Genomic DNA, 21,788 nt, shown 5'->3' with positions numbered 1-21,788 from the left:
ACCCCTGGCCTCCCACATCACATCTCCGGGGTTAGTGTTAGGTTTTTTTAAGGGTTTATTGGGTGGGTTTTAATTTTAGATTAGGGACTTTGGGCGGAAAAATAGCTAAATGCCCTTTTAAGGGCAATGCCCATCCAAATGCCCTTTTCAGGGCAATGGGGAGCTTAGTTTTTTTAGATAGAATTTTATTTAGGGGTTTGGTTGTGTGGGTGGTGGGTTTTACTGTTGGGGGTATTTGTATTTACAGGTAAAAGAGCTGATTTATTTGGGGCAATGCCCCTCAAAAGGCCCTTTTAAGGGCTATTGGTAGTTTATTTTAGGCTAGGGTTTATTTTTATTTTGGGGGGGGCTTTTTTATTTTCATAGGGCTATTAGATTAGGTGTAATTAGTTTAAATATTTGATAATTTATTTTTTATTTTTTAATTTAGTGTTTATTTTTTTGTAACTTAGTGTTTGTTATTTTGTGTAACTTAGTTGTTATTTGTTTGTAACTTAGTAATTCTTTATTGTAGATTTTAATAACTTCAGTAGGGTTAGGTTTTTAAATATGTAATATAGTTAATTTCATTTGTAGTTTAATGTAATTTTAGTATAATAGTTAGGGTAGATTAATTAATAGTTTAATATAGTTTAATGTATTTTTAATATAATAGATAGGGTAGGTTAATTAATAGTTTAATATAGTTTAATGTAATTTTAGTATAATAGTTAGGGTAGGTTAATTAGTAGTTTAATATAGTTTATTTTAATTCTAAAGGTAAGTTTAAATTTATTATAAGATAGGGATGAGGTAATTTTAATGTAAAGTTAACGGGTTGTTAGGTTTAGGGGTTAATAGGTTAATTTAGTTTATGGCTATGTGGGGGGCTGGCGGTTTAGGGGTTAATAGGTTTTGTAAGTGGTAGTTATGTGGGAGGCCAGGGGTTTAAGGGTTAATACATTTATTTAGTTGCGGAGGGCTCCGGGAGCGGCAGGATAGGGGTTAATAACTGTATTAGAGTTGCGGTGGGCTCCGGGAGAGGCGGGATAGGGGTTAATAACTTTATTAGAGTTGCAGTGGGCTCCGGGAGCGGAGGGATGGGGGTTAATAACTTTATTTAGTTGCGGTGGGGTTCGGGAGCGGCGGGATAGGGGTTAATAACTTTATTTAGTTGCGACGGGGTCAGGGAGCGGCGGGATAGGGGTTAAACATTTTAGTATAGTGGGGTGTTTAGTGACAGGGTATAAATAAAGTTGGGAAAAAGCCGAATAGCAGCGAGATCGATGACTGTTAACAACAGTCCGCTGCTCATCGCCCCGTACTTGGTGTGTGGCTTTTTGACAGCTTTTTTTATAAATAGGGAGAGCGCATTCAGGTCCACGGCCACGATGTTAGGCGATGTTAGGCGAGCGTATTGGTGCCGGCAAATGCAGCACAGTTGACCTCTTAGTGACTACTGGCACAAAGTGAAAACAGAGATAGGATACTGTAGCTACTATGTTGTAAAAGTTCTCATACAAAGTAATAGAAAGTAATAGATGTTATATTTTACTGTGTTTTCATTTTAATTACTTTTGATCTGCTTATTTCAGCAACAGGGTTGTCACTATGTAGAATCCCTGTTTATAAAACATGCATTTTCCTTAAGATCTGGGCCAATGCTTGAGCTTTGAAAGCATATGATAGCAAATTACTTAAATTATAAACTGTTGTGGTTGCTTATGCACCATTGTTGATATATTTCATTATATAGAGGCAACAAATAATATATTGTTGAATAGCATACCTATGTAGGCTCAGAAACATGCACATGTCTTGAGAAAAATATAGTAGCAGTCTTTTCAAAAATATATAACTTGTATGACCTTCATACCCCTTTAAATTCCCTTAAAATGAGTAAAACTATCTGCCCTGCCAGCAGATGGAGAAATGACAGAGGTATATTGTTTCTAACTATAAACACACCTTGGATAAGTGTGATGTTGTTTATACTGTTCCGAATAGTTTTCATCTCATTTTCCAGTTGGAACAGTCGCTCAGTTTCCAAGTCCGCAGATGATAAGATGGTCTCATTCAGAATCTGTAGAAGGAACTCCCGAAAGGAACCTGGGTCCCATCCTGACCCTTCTCTCTTCAATGCCATACCTAAAGAGGAGTCGGACTTGTCCAAACATTGCAACTGGCAGACTTCCTCTTTGAATGTCAAAAATTCCTTCTGCAAGGTTATCACTTAAGAAATAAATAAAGAATTAATATACAGAGCATACAATCCTATAAATATCTCTTCTTAAGATGTTGAGAAGTTCTCTTTTTGGCTTTTGAATTTATTTCAGGTTGATTCTATGGGGTCAATTTATTAATGTGCGAGCGGACATGATACGATGTAGCGTATCATGTCTGCTGCACATCGATAAATGCCGACAGAATACGCTGTCGGTATTTATCAATGCACCAACAGTTCTTGTGAACTGTTGATGCAATGTCGCCCCCTGCAGATTCGCGGCCAGGCTGCTAGCAGGGGGTGTCAATCAACCCGATCGTATTCGATCCAGTTAATTTCTGTCTGCTGCCTCGGAGCATCAAGCTCCGTACTGAGCTTGATAAATTAACCACTATAAGTACCAATGCTTAAATTTATATTGACACCCATTTTAGGTACCTGATTAACTAATAATCTATTAATAATATATCTTCAGATCGCTGCTTCATAACTTCTGTTTTCGGCAAGCCTGAAGACTCACCAGAAACAAAGGGCATACGGAGCTTGATAAATATGCCCCATAGTCAGCTTTCATTCCTCAAAGATACGTTAGATATCTTGTTACATATATATCACATGTTCATTGTTACCTTTGTATGTCAAATATCCAGTTAGTCCACTCAGTAGTAACATATAGAGAGTTCTAAAGGTCAACAGATTTTTGATTTGGAATTTTCCTCTTGGTTTCTTATCTGAAATTCAAAGACCATACCTGGGTCAGTGTGAAAGGCTGAGTACCATGAAGAAACACGTGCAATATCAGTGCCAATAAGAGAGCAGGCGAATATTAGTAAACCAATATATGGACATCTTGGTATACAGTTTTGTCTTATTTACTTATATAACTTATTTTAACCTTTTAACCTAGGCAAAGGGGGGGAGGGTCAGTTAGAACAAAATAGAACAGAGAGATCAGTCTGTGAATATGACAATCCCTTAATATCTCAAGGAAGGGATGACTTAAGAAATGTCACATTAGAAAATATAGAGGAAAGCACACCAAGTAGCAGCAGAAAGCACATGAAAATTAAATGTATGACAACAAATGCAAGAAGCATGACAGGTAAAATGGGGGAGCTGACGCTCTTAGTTGCAGAAGAGGACTATGATGTTATCAGTATAACTGAAACTTGGTGGGATGATTCACATGACTGGGCAGTTAACTTAGAGGGGTATACATTATTTAGGAGGGACAGGAATAATAAAAGGGGTGGAGGAATCTGCATGTATATTAAACCTAACCTTAAACCTACAATAAGGGAAGATATTTATGATACAAGTGACAATGTAGAGACCCTGTGGGTTGAAATAAAGAGTGGGGGGAAAAATCCTAAAAAAATATTACTAGGAACATGCTACAAGCCTCCCAACATTAGTGACCTGGAGGAAACTCAACTACTTATCCAAATAGGTAAGGCTGCTAATAACAGTGCTGTAATTATGGGAGATTTTAACTACCCTGATATAAACTGGGCCAATGAAACTAGTAATTCAGCTAAGGGGGATAGATTTTTAAATGTTCTCAGGGATAACTTCTTGTCACAATTAATAGAGGAGCCAACTAGGAGTAAAGCTATATTGGATTTAGTGCTATCAAACAATACAGATATAATATCAAACATAGAAGTTAAAGAACATTTGGGTAACAGTGATCATAACATGGTCACATTTGAAATCTATTTTCAAATGCAGTGTTTTAAAGGCTTAACTAAGACTTTTAATTTCAAGAAAGCAAAATTCAACGATTTAAGGAAATCATTAAATAATATAAATTGGGACAATGTATTTTCTAATAAAAATACAGAGAATAAATGGATAATATTTAAAAATGTGTTAAATAAATATACATATCAACACATACCATATGGTTATAAAAATAAAAATAAAAAAACAAAGCCGTTATGGCTAAATAAAAATGTGTTAAGAGAAATTAGGAAAAAACGTAGGGCATTTAAATTATTAAAAGAAAATAGTACAGACTCAGCATACAATATTTATAAGGAATGTAACAAAGCATGCAAAAAAGCAATCAAATTAGCCAAAATTGAAAATGAAAAATTAATTGCCAAGGATTCTAAGTCTAACCCTAAAAGGTTCTTTAAGTACATAAATAGCAAAAAATCTAAGAAGGATAATATAGGTACATTAAAATGCGTGGAGGGTAGCATGATAAATAATGACAGGGAGAAGGCTGAGGTACTAAACCAGTTTTTTTCTTCAGTATACACAAGAGAGGAACCATTGAATGATACTTTGGAACAGAATAGAACATGCCAGTCCATACCACTAACTGGGTTTTGTTTAGAGGATATCAGGAAAAAACTGGAAAATATTAAGGTAAATAAAACTCCAGGCCCAGATGGAATACACCCAAGGGTGTTAAGGGAATTTAGCACTGTTATAGACAAACCTTTACTCTTAATTTTTCAAGACTCATTATCCTCAGGCATTATCCTCAGGCATGGCGTAAAGCTGATGTGGTGCCACTCTTCAAAAAGGGAAGCAGGGATGATCCAGGAAGCTATAGACCAGTTAGTCTGACATCAATAGTGGGGAAGATATTTGAAGGGATTATAAGGGATTATATTGATGAGCATATTCGTGTAAACAAGATTATGAGTTCTAATCAGCATGGCTTTAGGAGAAATAGATCATGTCAAACTAATCTAATTAGATTCTACGAGGAAGTAAGTAAAAATATGGATAAAGGGGAATCAGTTGATGTGATATACTTAGATTTTGCAAAGGCATTTGATACAGTGCCACATGAGAGATTAATGCACAAAATTAAGGGACTGGGAATAGCTGAAAATGTTAGCTCATGGATAAATAACTGGATAAAAGATAGGGAGCAACGAGTAGTAGTAAATGGATCATACTCAGATTGGACAAAGGTAATCAGTGACGTCCCCCAGGGATCAGTACTGGGCCCTGTTCTTTTTAATATTTTTATAAATGACTTGGAGCAAGGATTAAATAGCGACATCTCTATTTTTGCAGATGATACTAAGTTAAGTAAGGTCATAAGGTCAGAGCAGGACGAACTCTCTTTACAAAGGGATTTGCTAAAATTAGAACTATGGGCAAGTGAATGGAAAATGAGATTTAATACGGAAAAATGCAAGGTTCTACATTTTGGAAGTAAAAATAAGCAGGCTACGTATTTTTTAAATGGGACAAGACTTAGCCAAACACAGGAGGAAAGGGATTTGGGAGTAGTAATAGATAACAAGCTAAAGATGGGTGCACAATGCAGGGCAGCGGCTTCAAAGGCTAATAAGATACTAGCATGTATTAAAAGAGGCATTGATTCAAGGGAGGAAAGCATAATTCTGTCATTATATAAAGCCCTGGTAAGACCTCACCTTGAGTTTGAAGTGCAGTTCTGGGGACCAATTGCTAAAAAAGATATTGCAGAAATAGAAAAAGTTCAGAGAAGGGCCACAAAGCTAATAAGGGGATTGGAGAAATTAACCTATGAGGAGAGGCTAGCCAAACTGGGTCTGTTTTCTTTAGAAAAAAGGCGCTTGAGAGGTGACATGATTACTTTATATAAATATATTCAAGGCCCATATACAGAGATGGCAGAAGCTCTGTTTATTCCAAGAAAATTGTTTCTGACAAGAGGTCATAATTTAAGGTTGGAGGAAAGGAGATTTAATCTCCTGCAACGGAAACGTTTTTTCACTGTAAGAGCAATAAAATTGTGGAACTCATTACCAAAGGAGGTAGTGAATGCCAATACCATAGATACATTTAAAAATAGTCTGGATACATTTCTGTATATAAACAAAATTCATGGATATGATTGCTAGTATTAAATGGGTCACATTTTAATGGGGTTATTTAAGCTTAACTGGAGCTTTTTGTAAGTATTTTAGATTTGTATAGGTTGAACTCGATGGACTTCAGTCTTTTTTCAACCTTATCTACTATGTTACTTTGTTACTATGTTATTTACCAGCTTAATTTATTAGAAATATTTTTTTTTATTTATCTTCCTTTTAAATTTATTTTATTTTATCTCAAGGAAGAAGTATTGCACAGTAGGTCTACAAAAAACTCTACACTTTCTGTATGTGCAGAAAAACTCCAGCACTGGATCTTGGCTCTGTTATGCTCTCAGTTAATGGAAAGAGTGGATGAGAAGTGGTTCTTGTATGCACTGGATGTTTAGTGGTGTATAATATATATATATATATATATATATATAGTATACAGACGAGAAAGGGGGCGCACAGACCAACTCCGGTAAGATAAAAAGTCGTTCTTTATTATCCAAAAAGATGATAAAAACATCACATCATTCCTCCGGTCAGCATAAAAACAAATTGTAGTTCAGGTGTGTGAACAGGAGCTCCACGTATATATATATATATATATATATATATATATACTGTATGTATATATATATATATATATATATATATATATGTGTGTGTGTGTGTGTGTGTGTATATAGGTATAAATATATATTTGTACAAAAATCCATCAGATATATATTTAAATATCTCTTTAAGAATAAATAGAACATATCCTGCTACGTGCAGAACATTGGATTATGAAAAATGCAATATTATCCTATATTATATTATGTTGCTCTTTAAAATAACCATGATCATGTTTATGCAACTTTTTTTCAACTTTTTACACTCAATTGAAGTGTTTTGGAGAATGCTATGTTGCGTTTGCAACTTCTCAAAGTCTTATTGTTACCACAACTTTGCGAATGCGAGAACGTAAACCTTTTACTTTCAAATCATAATATGAGCACCAATCTCTAAGTACAAGAAACTTACATCTAGCAGTTTTAACACTTTAACGCAAACCCAACCTACAGCTCTATTAATAATCTGGCCCATAGTAAATAATAATGTTAGAATAAATAATTTCAATGGAATCCTTTAAACTGATTTATGATAACAATAAACCAGCACTCAGAAGAGAAAAGTTTAAGTGAAAACAAAGATCTGGCATATTTTCGGAGTTTGACTTTATCATAGCAATTACTGGCTCTACTCCCATTCTTAAACATTGGATAGAGATTGCGCAACCTACACTAGCAACTACTCACTTGTATAAGCCATTAGTTATAGGGACATAAAGATGCAACATGTATTTTCCTAATGCACAATCGTTTGCCTATATGTGGGGGATTATGTTTATCCCATAGTTAAAGCCAGCTCTTGAGTGACAATAAAAATACATACACAATGAGTTTCTAAGCTGATGACTAAACAGGGGTTATTCTACAGTTTGCTTTTTTAATAATTTTTAAATACATTTGAGCCAATTGTAAAATGGTATGAATTACTACCCAGTATCTAAAAAAAGGCTTAAAAACAGGGGCACTTAACTCATTAAACTTTACAATGACGTTTCTTTTTTAAAATATTTTCCATTGCGTTATGGTAAACATACCACTGATCCTCCGTCCGCATCTTCTACTGTATTTAGCATATCGATGAAGAATCTGGCTTCCTCCAATCATTGTGTGCCCCCTTTGGTGTCCAGCTCGTGGGGCACGCAATGATTGGAGGAAGCTGGATTCATCATCAATATGCTAAATACAGTAGGAAATGCAGGCCGAGGAACGGCGGTATGTTTACCATAACGCAACAGTAAATATTTATAGAAAGAAGCATCTTTGAAAAGTTTAATGAATTAAAGTGCCCCTGTTTTTAAGATTATTTTTAGATCCTGGGCACTAATTCATTACATTTTATAATCACTTTAATACTATTTAAAGCTGTGCTATAATCGCCCACAAAAACTTAGAGGAGGAGCAAAAACAATAGTAGCAAATCAAACTAAATAAACCATTATGGTGTCAGCTCAGTATATTTGTAGATTTTATAACAATTCAAAAGGTTTAAAGAAGTAAAAAACTGGTATAGATATACATGCAAATGAATCACTGCCATTGGTATAAATAAATTGGTTCTAGAAGCAGTGAGCCCTTAGACATGCGTATTCTGATCCTTAGAGAGGATAGTTATATACACTACCTTCATTAGCATATATTAATCATAGCAAGGTCTGACATAAACATATGTGATTCTTTCTATTTGCTCCCAGCATTACCTGACACATTATATGTATATAATAGTACTAACAAAGACGGATCCCTTAGCTCATTGCCACTAGCACATTACAGATTATAGCGGCAATTGATTAAATGAACACTTCAATAAGAGTACTATGATTGATGTTGCACTAACAGGGTCTGCAACATTACTGTCATTAGTAAGATTTAGTTCTAGCAAATTATTTATTAGTATTATTGGTGGTAGCATTGAGTGGCCACTTATAATATTACTGCTCTCAGGTCTTTTTGGGGTTTAAGCAAATAATGACACATAATTTTAGTCAATTCTCTCAGTATACATTGCCCCTATAATAGACTAATCTTTTATAAATCCCTAACAGTACACTCTATCCAGTTTTGAAAATAAAATTAAAAAAAAAGAGAATAAAGTATTGTATGAAACAGTTACAGACACCTTACAGGAGAATTTACATTACCATCTATTTCAAATTCAGACATCCTGAACGATCCATTACTTTCTGCTAAAATGTCCTTGTCTTGTGAATTTTCACAGTGTGCCATTTCTTTCTTTATTATGCCCTTTGGATCCTCTGGTAGCAAGGGCAGCTCTGAAAATGTTCAGCTCCTTTTATATGGTCATTATTTGAGTTCCTCTATTCCTAGTTTTACAACTCAAATTACAGAGTCATCAGTTCCAACCAATAGATAGAGTTATGAAAAAATTAGTGCAAGCTTGGGAGCCAAAACATATAATATGTTATATAATTCATTTAGTTATCTAAATGATAGTTGACAAAAACATATGAAATTGTTAAATTACAGGTCAGCAGCAGTGGGCTGGGATGTATATATCAATATGTAAAATAGGCAGATGCCTTGGGTGCCTTCACTCAGAGGGAATCCTCTGAAATGGTCAAATGATGCCACTTTGCAAACCACTGTCAATTACCTGAATCTATGTGTGTAATGCAATTGTGCCTTATCATTATTTCCATACAGGATATGTTAAAAGCTTTATAGCCCCTTCTTAAGCAAATATGCATTTGGCTAGATTACAATTGGCACGCTAAATATTTTTTTCGCTTGTGTGCTAACACTGCTCAAAGTAAACTTTTAATGCGGGTGGGTTAGCGCAAGTATTACAAGTTGAAAGTAAATTATTTGTGCATTAGTGTAACCAATGCTAGCTAACTTCAGGATATCGCAACCGTGTTAACTTCTCCCAATATACTTCAATGGAGCATTCTTTAAAAAAACACTTATCACTCACATGCTAACCCGACACCGCTTTAGACCAGCTGCGCTAAACCCGAAGGTAGTTATGAATATTTGCCCCTTTGCAGGAGTGCAATAACTAACCAGTCATTACAAATGGCTGGTTATTGCTACCACAACCTCATGGTAGAAATTAGTGCTCCAAAAAATAACCAGAGATTAGATCTCTAGTTAATTTTCTAAGAGTGCCCCAAATGCCCTCAAAATAGAGGGCATTTTAGTTTTTTATTAAAAAAAAAATATCTAGCCTTTACATTGCGGTCTATGGTAACTGTGTGTTCTCATAGACCACAATGTAAATACAGTATATATGTATATGATTATATACATTTATATTTATGTGTTAATTTGTATATACACGTATTAGCACATAAATATATATGTATATATTCATATATTCCAATCATGAAGACTCAGCTTTATGATAGTCCAGCACAATTTTTATTGTAGTGAGGTACATCAAGCGTTTCAGTCCACACCTGGGCCTTTCTCAAGGTAAAAATCTCACTCCCACCTTCCCATTATATACACACCACTGATTGCATAATGTTTGCCAAGTGTTCATACCTCCTTTGTTTCCCATACATTATAGCTTTTCTAAAACAAGTGCTTCCCGTAAGGAAAGATGATCTGTGCGCCTAAAGAAAAGGTGTTAGTGCTCAGAATATTGCTGTAAACACTATAACAGATATTTCAAAATACCAGTACACATTTGTTTACATATATGTGCATATATCTCTCTCCAAGTGTATGTCTCAATGGTACAAAAACAAATGGGAATGACAGTGGAGGGCCCTCTAGTGGGTCTGGAACAACATTAAGGGATTATGAACTTGAAGTCTGGAAAATGCTAGAATGTGTTTGTTACAATGTTGCTTACCTTTATAGGGTCCTGCAGCAGTGATACCGACCTCTTCCTGTTCCAGACTTCAAGGAGAAAGTTTCCCCGCCCCCCTGTCCCTGGAGAAGAAGAGGGTGGCGGCAGCGATGCGGCAGAGTGAGGGTAAGTTTAGCCCTGCTGGGGTAGGTTTAATTGAGCTAGCCTTAGTAAGCCTGGGTTGTTAATATAGCCTTCCACCCCTATCAGGAGGGTTGCACGATTTGACTGTAAGGGGTTGCCTTACAAGATTGCTTGGAGATGCCCTAGCTGGCGGGTGGTCAAGACCCTGTGGAGCGGGCACGGGGAGAGAAGAGTGACGGTCTATTTTTTTTTATTTTTATTTTTGTTGTTGTTGTTTGGTGCGATTCATTGTGTTTATGTTTTAAAAAAAAAAAGTTAAAACCCCAGCAATGTGTACAAATTTAAGTTTGTTATACAATGTCAATAATTTGACTGTGTATAATAGTTTTATATTTTGTTTTCTTTTTTTTCAAGTCTGTCATAGAATACCTGGCCCTGCGTGGCGCAAATGGAAAAAATTTGTGGTAACTGTATACATTGCTGTATATAAGTAAAGAAATAAAAAAAGAGTGATGGTCTAAAAAGGGGAGGGGATATGCCCACTAGGTGCCGGCCTAGGGGTCCTCTCCCCTGTGGATGCAGACCGAAGATCTCTAAACATCACAGATCTCTCTCTTTGCCATTGGGCGTGAACAGCCGGATGTTAATCTGCAAACATCGAAAGGGGCCTTGGCCGTCTGCTGGTAGGGGTTAGGTTAGGGTTAGATGCCGCCACCGATTTTATGACGAACTTGATTGCAAGTTTTAAGTTAATATATGTTTGAGTGCCTAATAGTAATAATAAAGAATATTTAGGCACTAGTTAATCGTTTATTTAATAAACATGACCGTGACCGATCTTTCTCCCAACAAAGTTGTCTGGTCTTCTTTTATTTATGGTTGTACTAGAGTACATGGAATGGTGTAATGCTAGTTAATATAACCGCAAAGATACCCAGACCAAAAAAAGTGTATACCATAAAAAATGTCTAAAAATGTTTGATAAAAATTGTGTTTATTGTATCAAAGCAGTGTATCCACGGAGAAACACGTCGCTGTCTATGTGTTTGATACAATAAACACAATTTTTATCAAACATTTTTATACATTTTTTTTGGTCTGGGTATCTATGCGGTTATATTAACTAGCATTACACCATTCCTTTGGATCCATTTGCACCAGCCAGCCGAGGAGAAGGAGACCTCTTATCTGGTTCCTGACACGGGAGGCGAATTAGCCAGACTACTCTTGAATATCTGGCCTGCGATTACAGCACTTGAAAGTGCTTCAAGAAATGTGAGTGAATTTTAATACAAATATCTACCACATTTGTCCTTTTAAGACTGTATTACGCTATGGGCGCCTTCTTTTGATTAGTTTTTTTAGGATTATAGCTTTTCTCTTTGTCGGATGTAACTCACTACAATAAAAATTGTGTTGGATTATGATAAAGCTGAGTCTTCATGATTGGAATATTTGAATACAATAGGACTTAGCAAATATAACTTTTTGGAGTGCCTAATCCATTTGCAATATATATATTCATATACATATATATTATAAAATGCTGCCCATCGCTGCGTTACATCCCTCCTTCGAGCTGTGGCAGCATCAGAAAAAGGCTCCCATGCGTGTTCTCGTGAGCACAATGATTCCTAGTAATGCGAACGCAAGCTCGCATTCGCATTGTGATTAACCTGTAATACCAGCACACATTATCGTCCGCTGGGATTACAAAGTGAAGTGCTAATATCGCTTGCATACAAGCGATATTTAGCTCTCCACTTGTAATCTGGCCCTATATGTGCAACATTGTTACAAATATAATAAACACCATTACCATATAGAACACAAGACATATGCATGCTGATAAGTGTACATTATGTAAATTTGATAATAGATGTAAAGTTTTGTAAAGTAAAATAAAGTACACTATATCCTAATCATAACAGATTAATTTTGACTTCCTAGGGCCCCATGTACGAAGCAGCGTAGGTTGCTCCAGAGGTCTTGCGGGGCAGGTTCACAAATGCGGCCTGCTTTCCGCAATATAAGAAGCAGTGGTCATTGACAGTCGCGCGAGTGAATGGGTGAACGTTACACACGCATGTATGTGTAATGCTGCAAATGGGACAGCGGGCGGACAGCGAAGGCATGTGGACAGCTTTGCAAGTTATTTATACATGGGGCCCCATGTCCTTTTTATTAAAACAGACAGGGCCACCATCAGGGGTTCAAAATGGGTCAATGGTTTTAGGTGACTGATAGGCCAGGGGGGCACAGGCCCTATCTGCCTGCTAGACTTTTTTTGCAGCATTCCAGCAGTAGTGCCAAGGGCTGGACTAGCTACCAAGAGACCAGCTAACATTTTAGGGGGGAGGTGCCATTGATGCAGCTGTGCATGCAGGCCTGAAGTGAGTATTAGAGCAGCTTGCATCCATCTGCTACAGCTACAGAACACCAGCAGCAAGCCACTTAAAGTGACAGTCTAGTCATAATTAAAATTTCATGATTCAGATAGGGCATGTCATTTTAAACAACTTTTTATCATCAAATGTGTTTTGTTCTCTTGGTATTCTTAGTTAAAAGCTAAACCTTGGTAGGCTCATATGCTAATTTCTAAACCCTTGAAGGCTGCCTTTTATCTGAATGCATTTGACATCTTTTCACAGCTAGAGGGCCTTAGTTCATGTGTGCCATATAGATAACATTGTGCCAACGCCTGTGGAATTACTTATGAGAGTGCACTAATTGGCTAAAATGCAAGTCTGTAAAAAGAACTGAAATAAGGGGGCAGTCTGCAGAGGATTAGATACTCTAGATCTCTAGATAATCACAAAGGTAAAAAGTATATTACTATAACTATGTTGGTTATGCAAAACTGTGGAATGGTTAAATTAAGGGATTATCTTTCTTTTTAAACAATAACAATTCTGTAGTAGACTGTCCCTTTAATGTTCTTTTTGCTCATTCTCTATCTATCTGCAATATCAGAATGTACATAGCAGTGAATTGCAGCCACAAGAATTTTGCTTAAAAATAAGATTACATTTTTTTCTTTTCTCATCAGTACTGTTGTTGCAAGTGTGTTTAATAATATTTTGTATGCAGCCCATTATGAGCTAAATTATAAGTGTTAACTTGCACTGGTAATACAAATTGAAAGAATACGGGTGTGCTCAATCACTAGGATGAAGATAAGAAGATGAGAAGATGGACGACTGCCGGAAAAGAAGATGGATGAAGAAGGACCACCACCGGGATGAAGATGGAGCGCCGCCGCCATCATCTTCGGTGATTTTTTGTTTTTTTGGGTGGGTTTTTTTCTTTTATAGATTAGGGTATTTTTTTTTTATTGGGCAGCAAAAGAGCTAAATGCCCTTTTCAGAGCAATGCTCAGCCAAATGCTCTTTTCAGGGCACTTTTTAGATTAGTTTTCTTTAAACAGTTTTTTTTTTTTTACTTTCGGGGGGTCAATTTATTATTGGCCAAATTGGGTCAATTCACCATGTTTCTGAGCGAGACTTTAGGCTCGCTGGAAACAGGAGTTAAGAAGCAGCGGCCTATAGACCGCTGCTCCTTCACTCATACGCCACCTCTGAGGCTGCGTACAGCAATCCGCCCGATCCTATATGATTAGGCTGATTGACACCCCCTGCTAGCAGCCGAATGGCCGCGAATCTGCAGGGGGCAGTATTCCACAAGCAGTTCACTAGAACTGCTTGTGCAATGCTGAATACAGACAGCGTATGCTGTCTGCATTCAGCGATGTCTGGCGGACATGATAGGCTACCGAGTATCATGTCCGCCAAACTTTAATAAATTGACCCCTTGTTGTCAACTTTTTGAGACCTTAAGATCTTTTCTTTATTCCCCGAATAGAAAACAAACTTCTGACATTACAGCTTTTATGTCTTCCTTGGAGGACAGGGTTTTAAGATAATGTTTGTTATACTGGTGTTGTCTGATATATCAGGTTAATGTATTTAAAGTGAATGTCAACTTTCACGAATGAAAGCCCTGTTTTTAAAATACTATTAAAAACAGGGGCACTTTCATTCATGGAAATTTACATTGAAGCCGTTCTTTTAAAATACTTACCTTTTAGTCCTAGCAAGTGTGGAACACCGGAGCAGCAATTCCTCCGCCCCAGGACGTCTCTTCTTACTTCAGAAATGATGAATCCGGCTTCCTCCAATCACGGCATGGCCTCAGGCAATGTTTGCTCTGGGGGGAAGCCGTTATTGGAGGAAGCCGGATGCGTAATTTCTGACGTAAGAAGAGACTACCTGGAGGTGGGGGAATCGCTGCACTGGTGTTCCATGCTTGCTAGGAATAAAAGGTAAGTATTTTAAAAGAACGGCTTCAATGTAAACTTTTATGAATAAAAGTGCCCCTGTTTTTAATAGTATTTTTAAAAACAGGGTTTTCATTCGTGAAAGTTGACATTCACTTTTTAGCAGATACAAGCTGTGCACAAATCAGCTGTGATTCGTTTGTTCTATCTACGGTTGGCTCAGATGTTTTCAAATTCTGATTCAACATTGATGTTTTAGATGCTTTTTCCATATTGTTGTGCTTTCTGTGAGACATTGCCCTACGTACTTGCTTAAAGGACCTCTCAATGCAGAAGAATTACATCATTAACAAGTGCATAATAAAAAGACAATGATTTAACACATAGGGGCATATTTATGATTGTCCGAGCGGACATGATCCGATATAGCGTATCATGTCCGCCACACATTGATAAATGCCGACAGCATACGCACTCAGCATTTATCTTGTGAACTGCTGGTGCAATACCACCCCCTGCAGATTCGCTAGCAGGGGGTGTCAATCAACCCGATCGTATTCGATCGGGTTGATTTCTGGCGATTTCGGGGCATCAAGCTCCATACCGATCTTTATAAATATGCCCCTTACTCTTAATTGTAAATAAGCAGTAGATTTTCTTTCTGACAAATTTTATTTTTTCTTTCATTTTTCGGCCCCCTGTATCGTGTGACAGACATCAGCCAATCATAGACTAGTATATGTATACCATGTGAGCTTGTACACATGCTCAGTAGGATCTTGTTCCCCAGAAAGTTTGAATATTAAAAGACTGCAAAATTTCATAATGGGAGTAAATTGGAAAGTGTCTTAAACTGAATGCTCTATCTGAATCATAAAAGTTTATTTTGACCTGAGTGTCCCTTTCATGGTGAATTAGTGCATTCTGCAGATTTAATGTAGCTCTCAGCATTTCACTGATGAGAAATATAGCTCCTGTGTGTAAGGTATCCTAATAAACTGCAAATATTAGGCAGTTGTAGGAGAAGTTGTGTGATTGACAAAAATCACAGATAAACCAAATACCTCAGAGGAGGCAGGTAAAGATTATGCCGTTAGCAAAATCAGAGACGAACAAAAGATCTTGCAATCAAGTGTCTTTCATGCAATACTCGTCTGTCCAAAAGTTAATATGCTTGACTACTTAGGGCAGTTATGTGAAGGGTTAACGATAAATGAGGGCCGCATCAACATAGGCAAAGGTATAGCGACGGTTAGGTATATTTTGTCCCTTTACTCACTGAGGTAGTAGAATCGCACCTCCAGCAGAATCAGTTGTTGTCCCCAAATGTACTCTTTATAGTTAGGCCTCAGGAGCTTACAGAACTCTGTGTGCAGATGGTGGACCAAGTAGTTGTGGCCAATGCGATTGTGATCAGCACAAACAGTGCAATAATAAAGTGGTCGGTCACAATCCTTTAAAAAAACGTATGAAATAGTTATCTACAAAAATCCCCATAGATGCTGTTTTTCTGTTGAAAATTATTAGATATGTTTTTCTAAAGGATCAACTGCAAAGCATAAGAGAATTTACTTTTTTGCATTTTTATGCCCACTGGTTTAAATGAGCAGAAAATAAAACAAACCAGAAAACCAGCTCTTTAACACTTTATTTTTATATTTATTCTATGGGTTGTAATTAATACACATTTCTGAGGGAAAAACTGTAAAGTTAAAAAATGAATAAAGAACTATAGATATAAAACACAATCCCACATAAGCAACCACATTGTGTTAAAAATCTGATAACAGGGTGGACATGGAGACTAATTTTCTCCTGTATTGTACAGTTATACTTAAAAACTTCCCCAAAATAACCACAAAATTTGCTAACTTCCCACAAAACAGATGTGGAATTGTAAATGCTGCTTTTGAGGTTTAAATATATTATTATGTATTCCCCAAATAACACTGCAGATAAGCAATATCAAACTATAGGCACATTTTGTACCTTGTATGATTCTTTGTGAGTGGAACATATTTAAAGCACAATAAATCAGTATTATCATTTTAAATTTGGATGAAAACTCAGATATCTTTCTGTTTAAATAATACATTTAAGTACGAGAAAGAAGGAAATTAACCTCTTTAATGCTGAGTCATATCCCATTGTTGTGCTGATATTTGGAGTTTTCAGATGCTGCTCACGTTTAGGTTCACATTGAGAAATCCATAAATTCAATATTGTTTTGCTTTTTTAATGTCTGCAGAACTAGCAGTTTTATACTATACTATTATTGTATGTATATAGCATGACGTGAGAAATCTACAACAAAAAGTGTAAAAAATATGCATATTTTTCATTAAAATTTTACTAAGCAAGCTTGTTAACAATAGCATGTTTTTTTTCTAAACTCTATAGTAAAAATGATAAGGGTTTATCGTCAAATCAATAAGGGTATATTTATATAACTGAGATACGCAGTTAGGTGCGCTCATGAGCCTCTACTCATATGTACATTTATTTACGTCTATTACCACAGTGATCACATGGCTATTAAAAACCTATATACATACATCTACAAAGTTCTGCGCACTGCGTCTGCAACATGAACCATTAGGACCACTTACATAAAATATCCAAAGTTTATAGTATCCATTTAAAAGCACAATATATTATCCATCATGGTACAAGTAAAACAAAGTAAGCAGGGTAGACATAGAACCACGCACAGACACGTTTCGTGCCCATGCGCATGTCTCACCACAGAGGTATCAGAATCAGGGTCTTCAATGGATCTTAGATGTTCTTAAAATCTGTCCTTTGCGGTTCTGTTTGTTTTGCCAACATAAGGCTAGATTACAAGTGAAGTGCAAACTAATGCTTCTGCTTGAGCGTTAATTGTGCTAGAAATAAGATTTTTGCGCTCATCGGCTTGCGCTGGTACTAATAGTTGAAAGTAAACTGTTTTCACTCTAGCGGCAACCCGACAAGAGCAAAAATCTGAAGTTAGTGTATCACATATTCCCCCATAGAAGTCGATGAAGAAGAAAAAGTGGGAAAAAAACTAACAACCCACTCTCATGCAAATACGATCACAGATTCTTATTTGTGCTAACCCAACATGAAAATATGAATATTTCACATTCTAATGTTCTTTACATAACAGAATATGTATTTCTACATACAGTATATCTGGTGTTTTTTTGGTACAATATGTATCTATACCTATATATAAAGATGATTATATATAGGTATAGATATATACAGATATATATAGGAATATTTATTTATAAATACTTAGAACATATTCGGCTATGTGCAGAACATTGGAATTTCTAACATTTACAGTAAATACAGTACATAGTTAAAAACTTTATTAAATATGAATATTGCATAAATATGTTTTTTCATGTTTTCATCTACTAAACGGCAAAGGGCTCTAATGTACTTACAAATGTTGATATATGTGTACATATGTATTTATATGTGTATATATGTTTGTAAATATATATATATATATATACACATATAAATACATAAATACATACGTGCACATATATAGACATATATATATATATATATATATACATACTTTGTAATGTATTTTTGATGTGTTTTGTGTAACTTTTCTGTTTCGCGAAACAGTTAACCAGCTCTGAAGTCACAGTAATAATTCTAGTGTAAATCCTGGTTGTGCTCACGTGATTGCGTTTACTTTCAATTCATAATATGAGCTGTAAGCCCGATGAGTGCAAACCCTTGCGTAATACCCATTAGCATGTGTGCGCAAATGTTAGTACTCCACTTGCAATCTAGCCCATACTGTTTTAAACAGACTTTACATGTGAGCAAATATATTACACTAGTACTAAAGCCCGTGTACACGGGCCATTTTTTGCAGTACAGCGGTCCCACCCCTTGCTCTCTCCCCCCTCTCTTTTGCTCTCTCTTCCCCCCTCTCTTTTGCTTTCTCTCCCCCCTCTCTTTTGCTTTCTCTCCCCCCTCTCCTTTGCTCTCTCTCTCCCCTCTTTTGCTTTCTCTCCCCCCTCTCCTTTGCTCTCTCCCTCCCCTCTTTTGCTCTCTCTCTCCCCTCTTTTGCTCTCTCTCTCCCCTCTTTTGCTCTCCCCCCACCCTCTTTGGCTCTCTCCCCTCTTTTGCTCTCTCTCTCCCCCCTCTTTGGCTCCCCCTCCCTTTGTCTCTCTCCCCCCCCTTTGTCTCTCTCCCCCCCCTTTGTCTCTCTCTCCCCCTTTGTCTCTCTCCCCCCCCCTTGTCTCTCTCCCCCCCTTTGTCTCTCTCCCCCCCTTTGTCTCTCTCCACCCCCCCCCTTTGTCTCTCCCCCCCTTTGTCTCTCCCCCCCTTTATCTCTCCCCCCTTTGTCTCTCTTCCCCCCCCCTTTGTCTCTCTTCCCCCCCTTTGTCTCTCTTCCCCCCCTTTGTCTCTCTTCCCCCCCCTTTGTCTCTCTCCCCCCCCCTTTGTCTCTCTCCCCCCCTCTTTGTCTCTCCCCCCCCCTTTGTCTCTCTTCCCCCCCCTTTGTCTCTCTCCCCCCCTCTTTGTCTCTCTCCCCCCCCCCTTTGTCTCTCTTCCCCCCCCTTTGTCTCTCTTCCCCCCCCTTTGTCTCTCTCCCCCCCCCTTTGTCTCTCTCTCCCCCCTTTGTCTCTCTTCCCCCCCCTTTGTATCTCTTCCCCCCCTTTGTCTCTCTTCCCCCCCCTTTGTCTCTCTTCCCCCCCCCTTTGTCTCTCTTCCCCCCCCTTTGTCTCTCTTCCCCCCCCTTTGTCTCTCTCCCCCCCCCTTTGTCTCTCTCCCCCCCCTTTGTCTCTCTTCCCCCCCCTTTGTCTCTCTTCCCCCCCCCCCCTTGTCTCTCTTCCCCCCCCTTTGTCTCTCTTCCCCCCCTTTGTCTCTCTCCCCCCCCCTTTGTCTCTCTTCCCCCCCCCTTTGTCTCTCTTCCCCCCCACCCCCTTTGTCTCTCTTCCCCCCCCTTTGTCTCTCTTTCCCCCCCCTTTGTCTCTCTTCCCCCCCCCTTGTCTCTCTTCCCCCCCCCTTGTCTCTCTTCCCCCCCCTTTGTCTCTCTTCCCCCCCCCCCTTTGTCTCTCTTCCCCCCCCTTTGTCTCTCTCGCCCCCTCTCCTGCTCCCTCTCTGGCTCTGTGTTCACATCGCGGGACCCTGCCCGGCCACGCCCCATCGCAGTGACACCCGCCCGGCCACGCCCCTCGCGACGCCCGGCCACGCCCCTCGCGATGCCCGGCCACGCCCCCATCGCAACGCTCCCTTCGGCCACAAACAGCTGTGAGGTCTGGGGAGCGCGTGGCCGCTTCTAACGCAGCAGACCTCACAGCTGTTTGTGTACCTCGCGCTCCCTATCTCACAGCTGCTTGTATGCTGTGTACCTCGCGCTCCCTATCTCAAGGCCAAGTGTTTGTCTCTACTGCGCATGACGGCTTCAGACAAACACTTGGCCTTTTATAATATAGGATGAGTAGTTGAACTGTTGAAACTGATGTTATACTCTCAATCTGTTTCGGTAGATTTGAATGTGTTACCTTCTTTAACATAAGTGTAGGTTTTGCAGATTGGTATTCTACACCTGTAGAAACCCTTTCTGCCTTTTAGCCAACTCTTAGCTAAAATTTTACCTTTTTTAGGAATAAAAATAAATCTCCCTGTATAATTTGTTTAATGATAGTGAATCTATTCCCATATTGTACTCAGATCCTGTTTATGTTACAGACCTTATTGTATTGTAAACTGTAAGTTGTAATACATTTAGGTCTCTGTATTTGGGAATATTTTTATATTTTAGTAATTCATCTCTAGGCATGTCATCTACGTGCCATATCTAGAACACTATCTTGATATCCTCTCTTTTAGTCTTTTGGTAATGACTGATACTTGTCCTTGATATTCTGTTTCATTGGTACAGTTTATTTTAGCTCTAATATATTCACCCTTGGGTATTCCCTTTAGAACATGTCTAGGGTGATAAGAGTCAAAACCCAGGATAGTGTTACCTGCCTTAGGTTTTCTATAAAGAATTGTCTCTACCTTTTCCTGTTCTTTGTTGCATTCATTATTCTGTCCTCCTAAAAAAATATTCCTAAATTTAGTTCATAATGATGTAGTGTCCTATATGTAACTTGATAGATTTTTTTTTTATCAATTGTTACAAAAATTTATAAAATCAGATAGGGGTTGATTAAAAAATATATGCCAGCTATTATAGGGCGTCCAGGGGGACATTTGAGGTCTTTGTGTATCTTAGGAAAATAGTGAAAAATAGGGGTAATTCGAATTTCCAGTATTGTTGATGTAATTAAATTGTGATGTCTATCTAGCAATACAATACCAATAAGATCATTTTTATATTGCTCAATAGAATTTTCTTTTAATTTGGCATATACCTCCTTATCATTAAAGTGTCTCTTTGCTTCACTAATGTAGGCCTCTTCATTCAAAAAGACCACATTACCACCCTGATCTGATGATCTTATCACTATATTTTTATCAATAGACAAGATTTTTAAAGCATGCCATTCTTGGGATGTTAAACTTAACAATTTATTTTTAATTTATCACTTAGGGTTCTTAATCTATCCTCTACCATTTTCTGGAAAATGTCTAAAACCTTTGATCTTACTGAATAAAATTTGCTTTTCTTGTTAAATTATTTTAAGTCAATATCATCTTCGCTAATCAGGCCCATTGAAGTTTGAGCATTTTCATTTGAAAGATGTGGTAGATCAATTATTGTACACCATTAAGAAAATGATACATCGTCCATATTTAAACCATGTTGTAATGTGTTCCTATATTCATTCTTTTCATGTTTTGTTTTTTATGTCATCTCATCATTCTCCTGAAAAAGTGTGATACAGGAATATCTATTTAGAAATACTTAGAGCACATATACCTATGAGCAGAACATGTGAAATATTTACAGTAAATACATAGTTAAAACATCTATTAAATATGAATATTGCACAAATATGATTCTACGTGCTTTTATCTA

General features: G+C 37.5%; 1 protein-coding gene across 2 annotated transcripts in view; it reads right to left on the bottom strand.

Moving 5' to 3' along the window:
* LOC128645202 (macrophage receptor MARCO) overlaps window positions 1–21,788 on the bottom strand; it is a 118,375-nt gene that overhangs the window by 59,233 nt on the left and 37,354 nt on the right. Inside the window, exons 1-3 of one of the 2 annotated variants that reach the window (XM_053698017.1) lie at window positions 8,768–8,875; window positions 2,833–2,934; window positions 1,948–2,211 (exon numbers count right to left, since the gene is read on the bottom strand). In XM_053698017.1, the coding sequence (XP_053553992.1) occupies window positions 1,948–2,211; window positions 2,833–2,934; window positions 8,768–8,852 (451 nt within the window). In that variant the 5' untranslated portion in view covers window positions 8,853–8,875. Of the gene's footprint in view, window positions 1–1,947; window positions 2,212–2,832; window positions 2,935–8,767; window positions 8,876–21,788 lie in introns of those variants that run through there. The other variant, XM_053698019.1, reaches the window with a different exon arrangement.

This window comes from Bombina bombina, chromosome 1 (assembly GCF_027579735.1).
Source record: "Bombina bombina isolate aBomBom1 chromosome 1, aBomBom1.pri, whole genome shotgun sequence".
Taxonomy (NCBI): domain Eukaryota; kingdom Metazoa; phylum Chordata; class Amphibia; order Anura; family Bombinatoridae; genus Bombina; species Bombina bombina.
The sequence above is the reverse complement of the archived record's forward strand: the minus strand, read 5'-3'. Positions and strand labels throughout refer to the sequence as shown.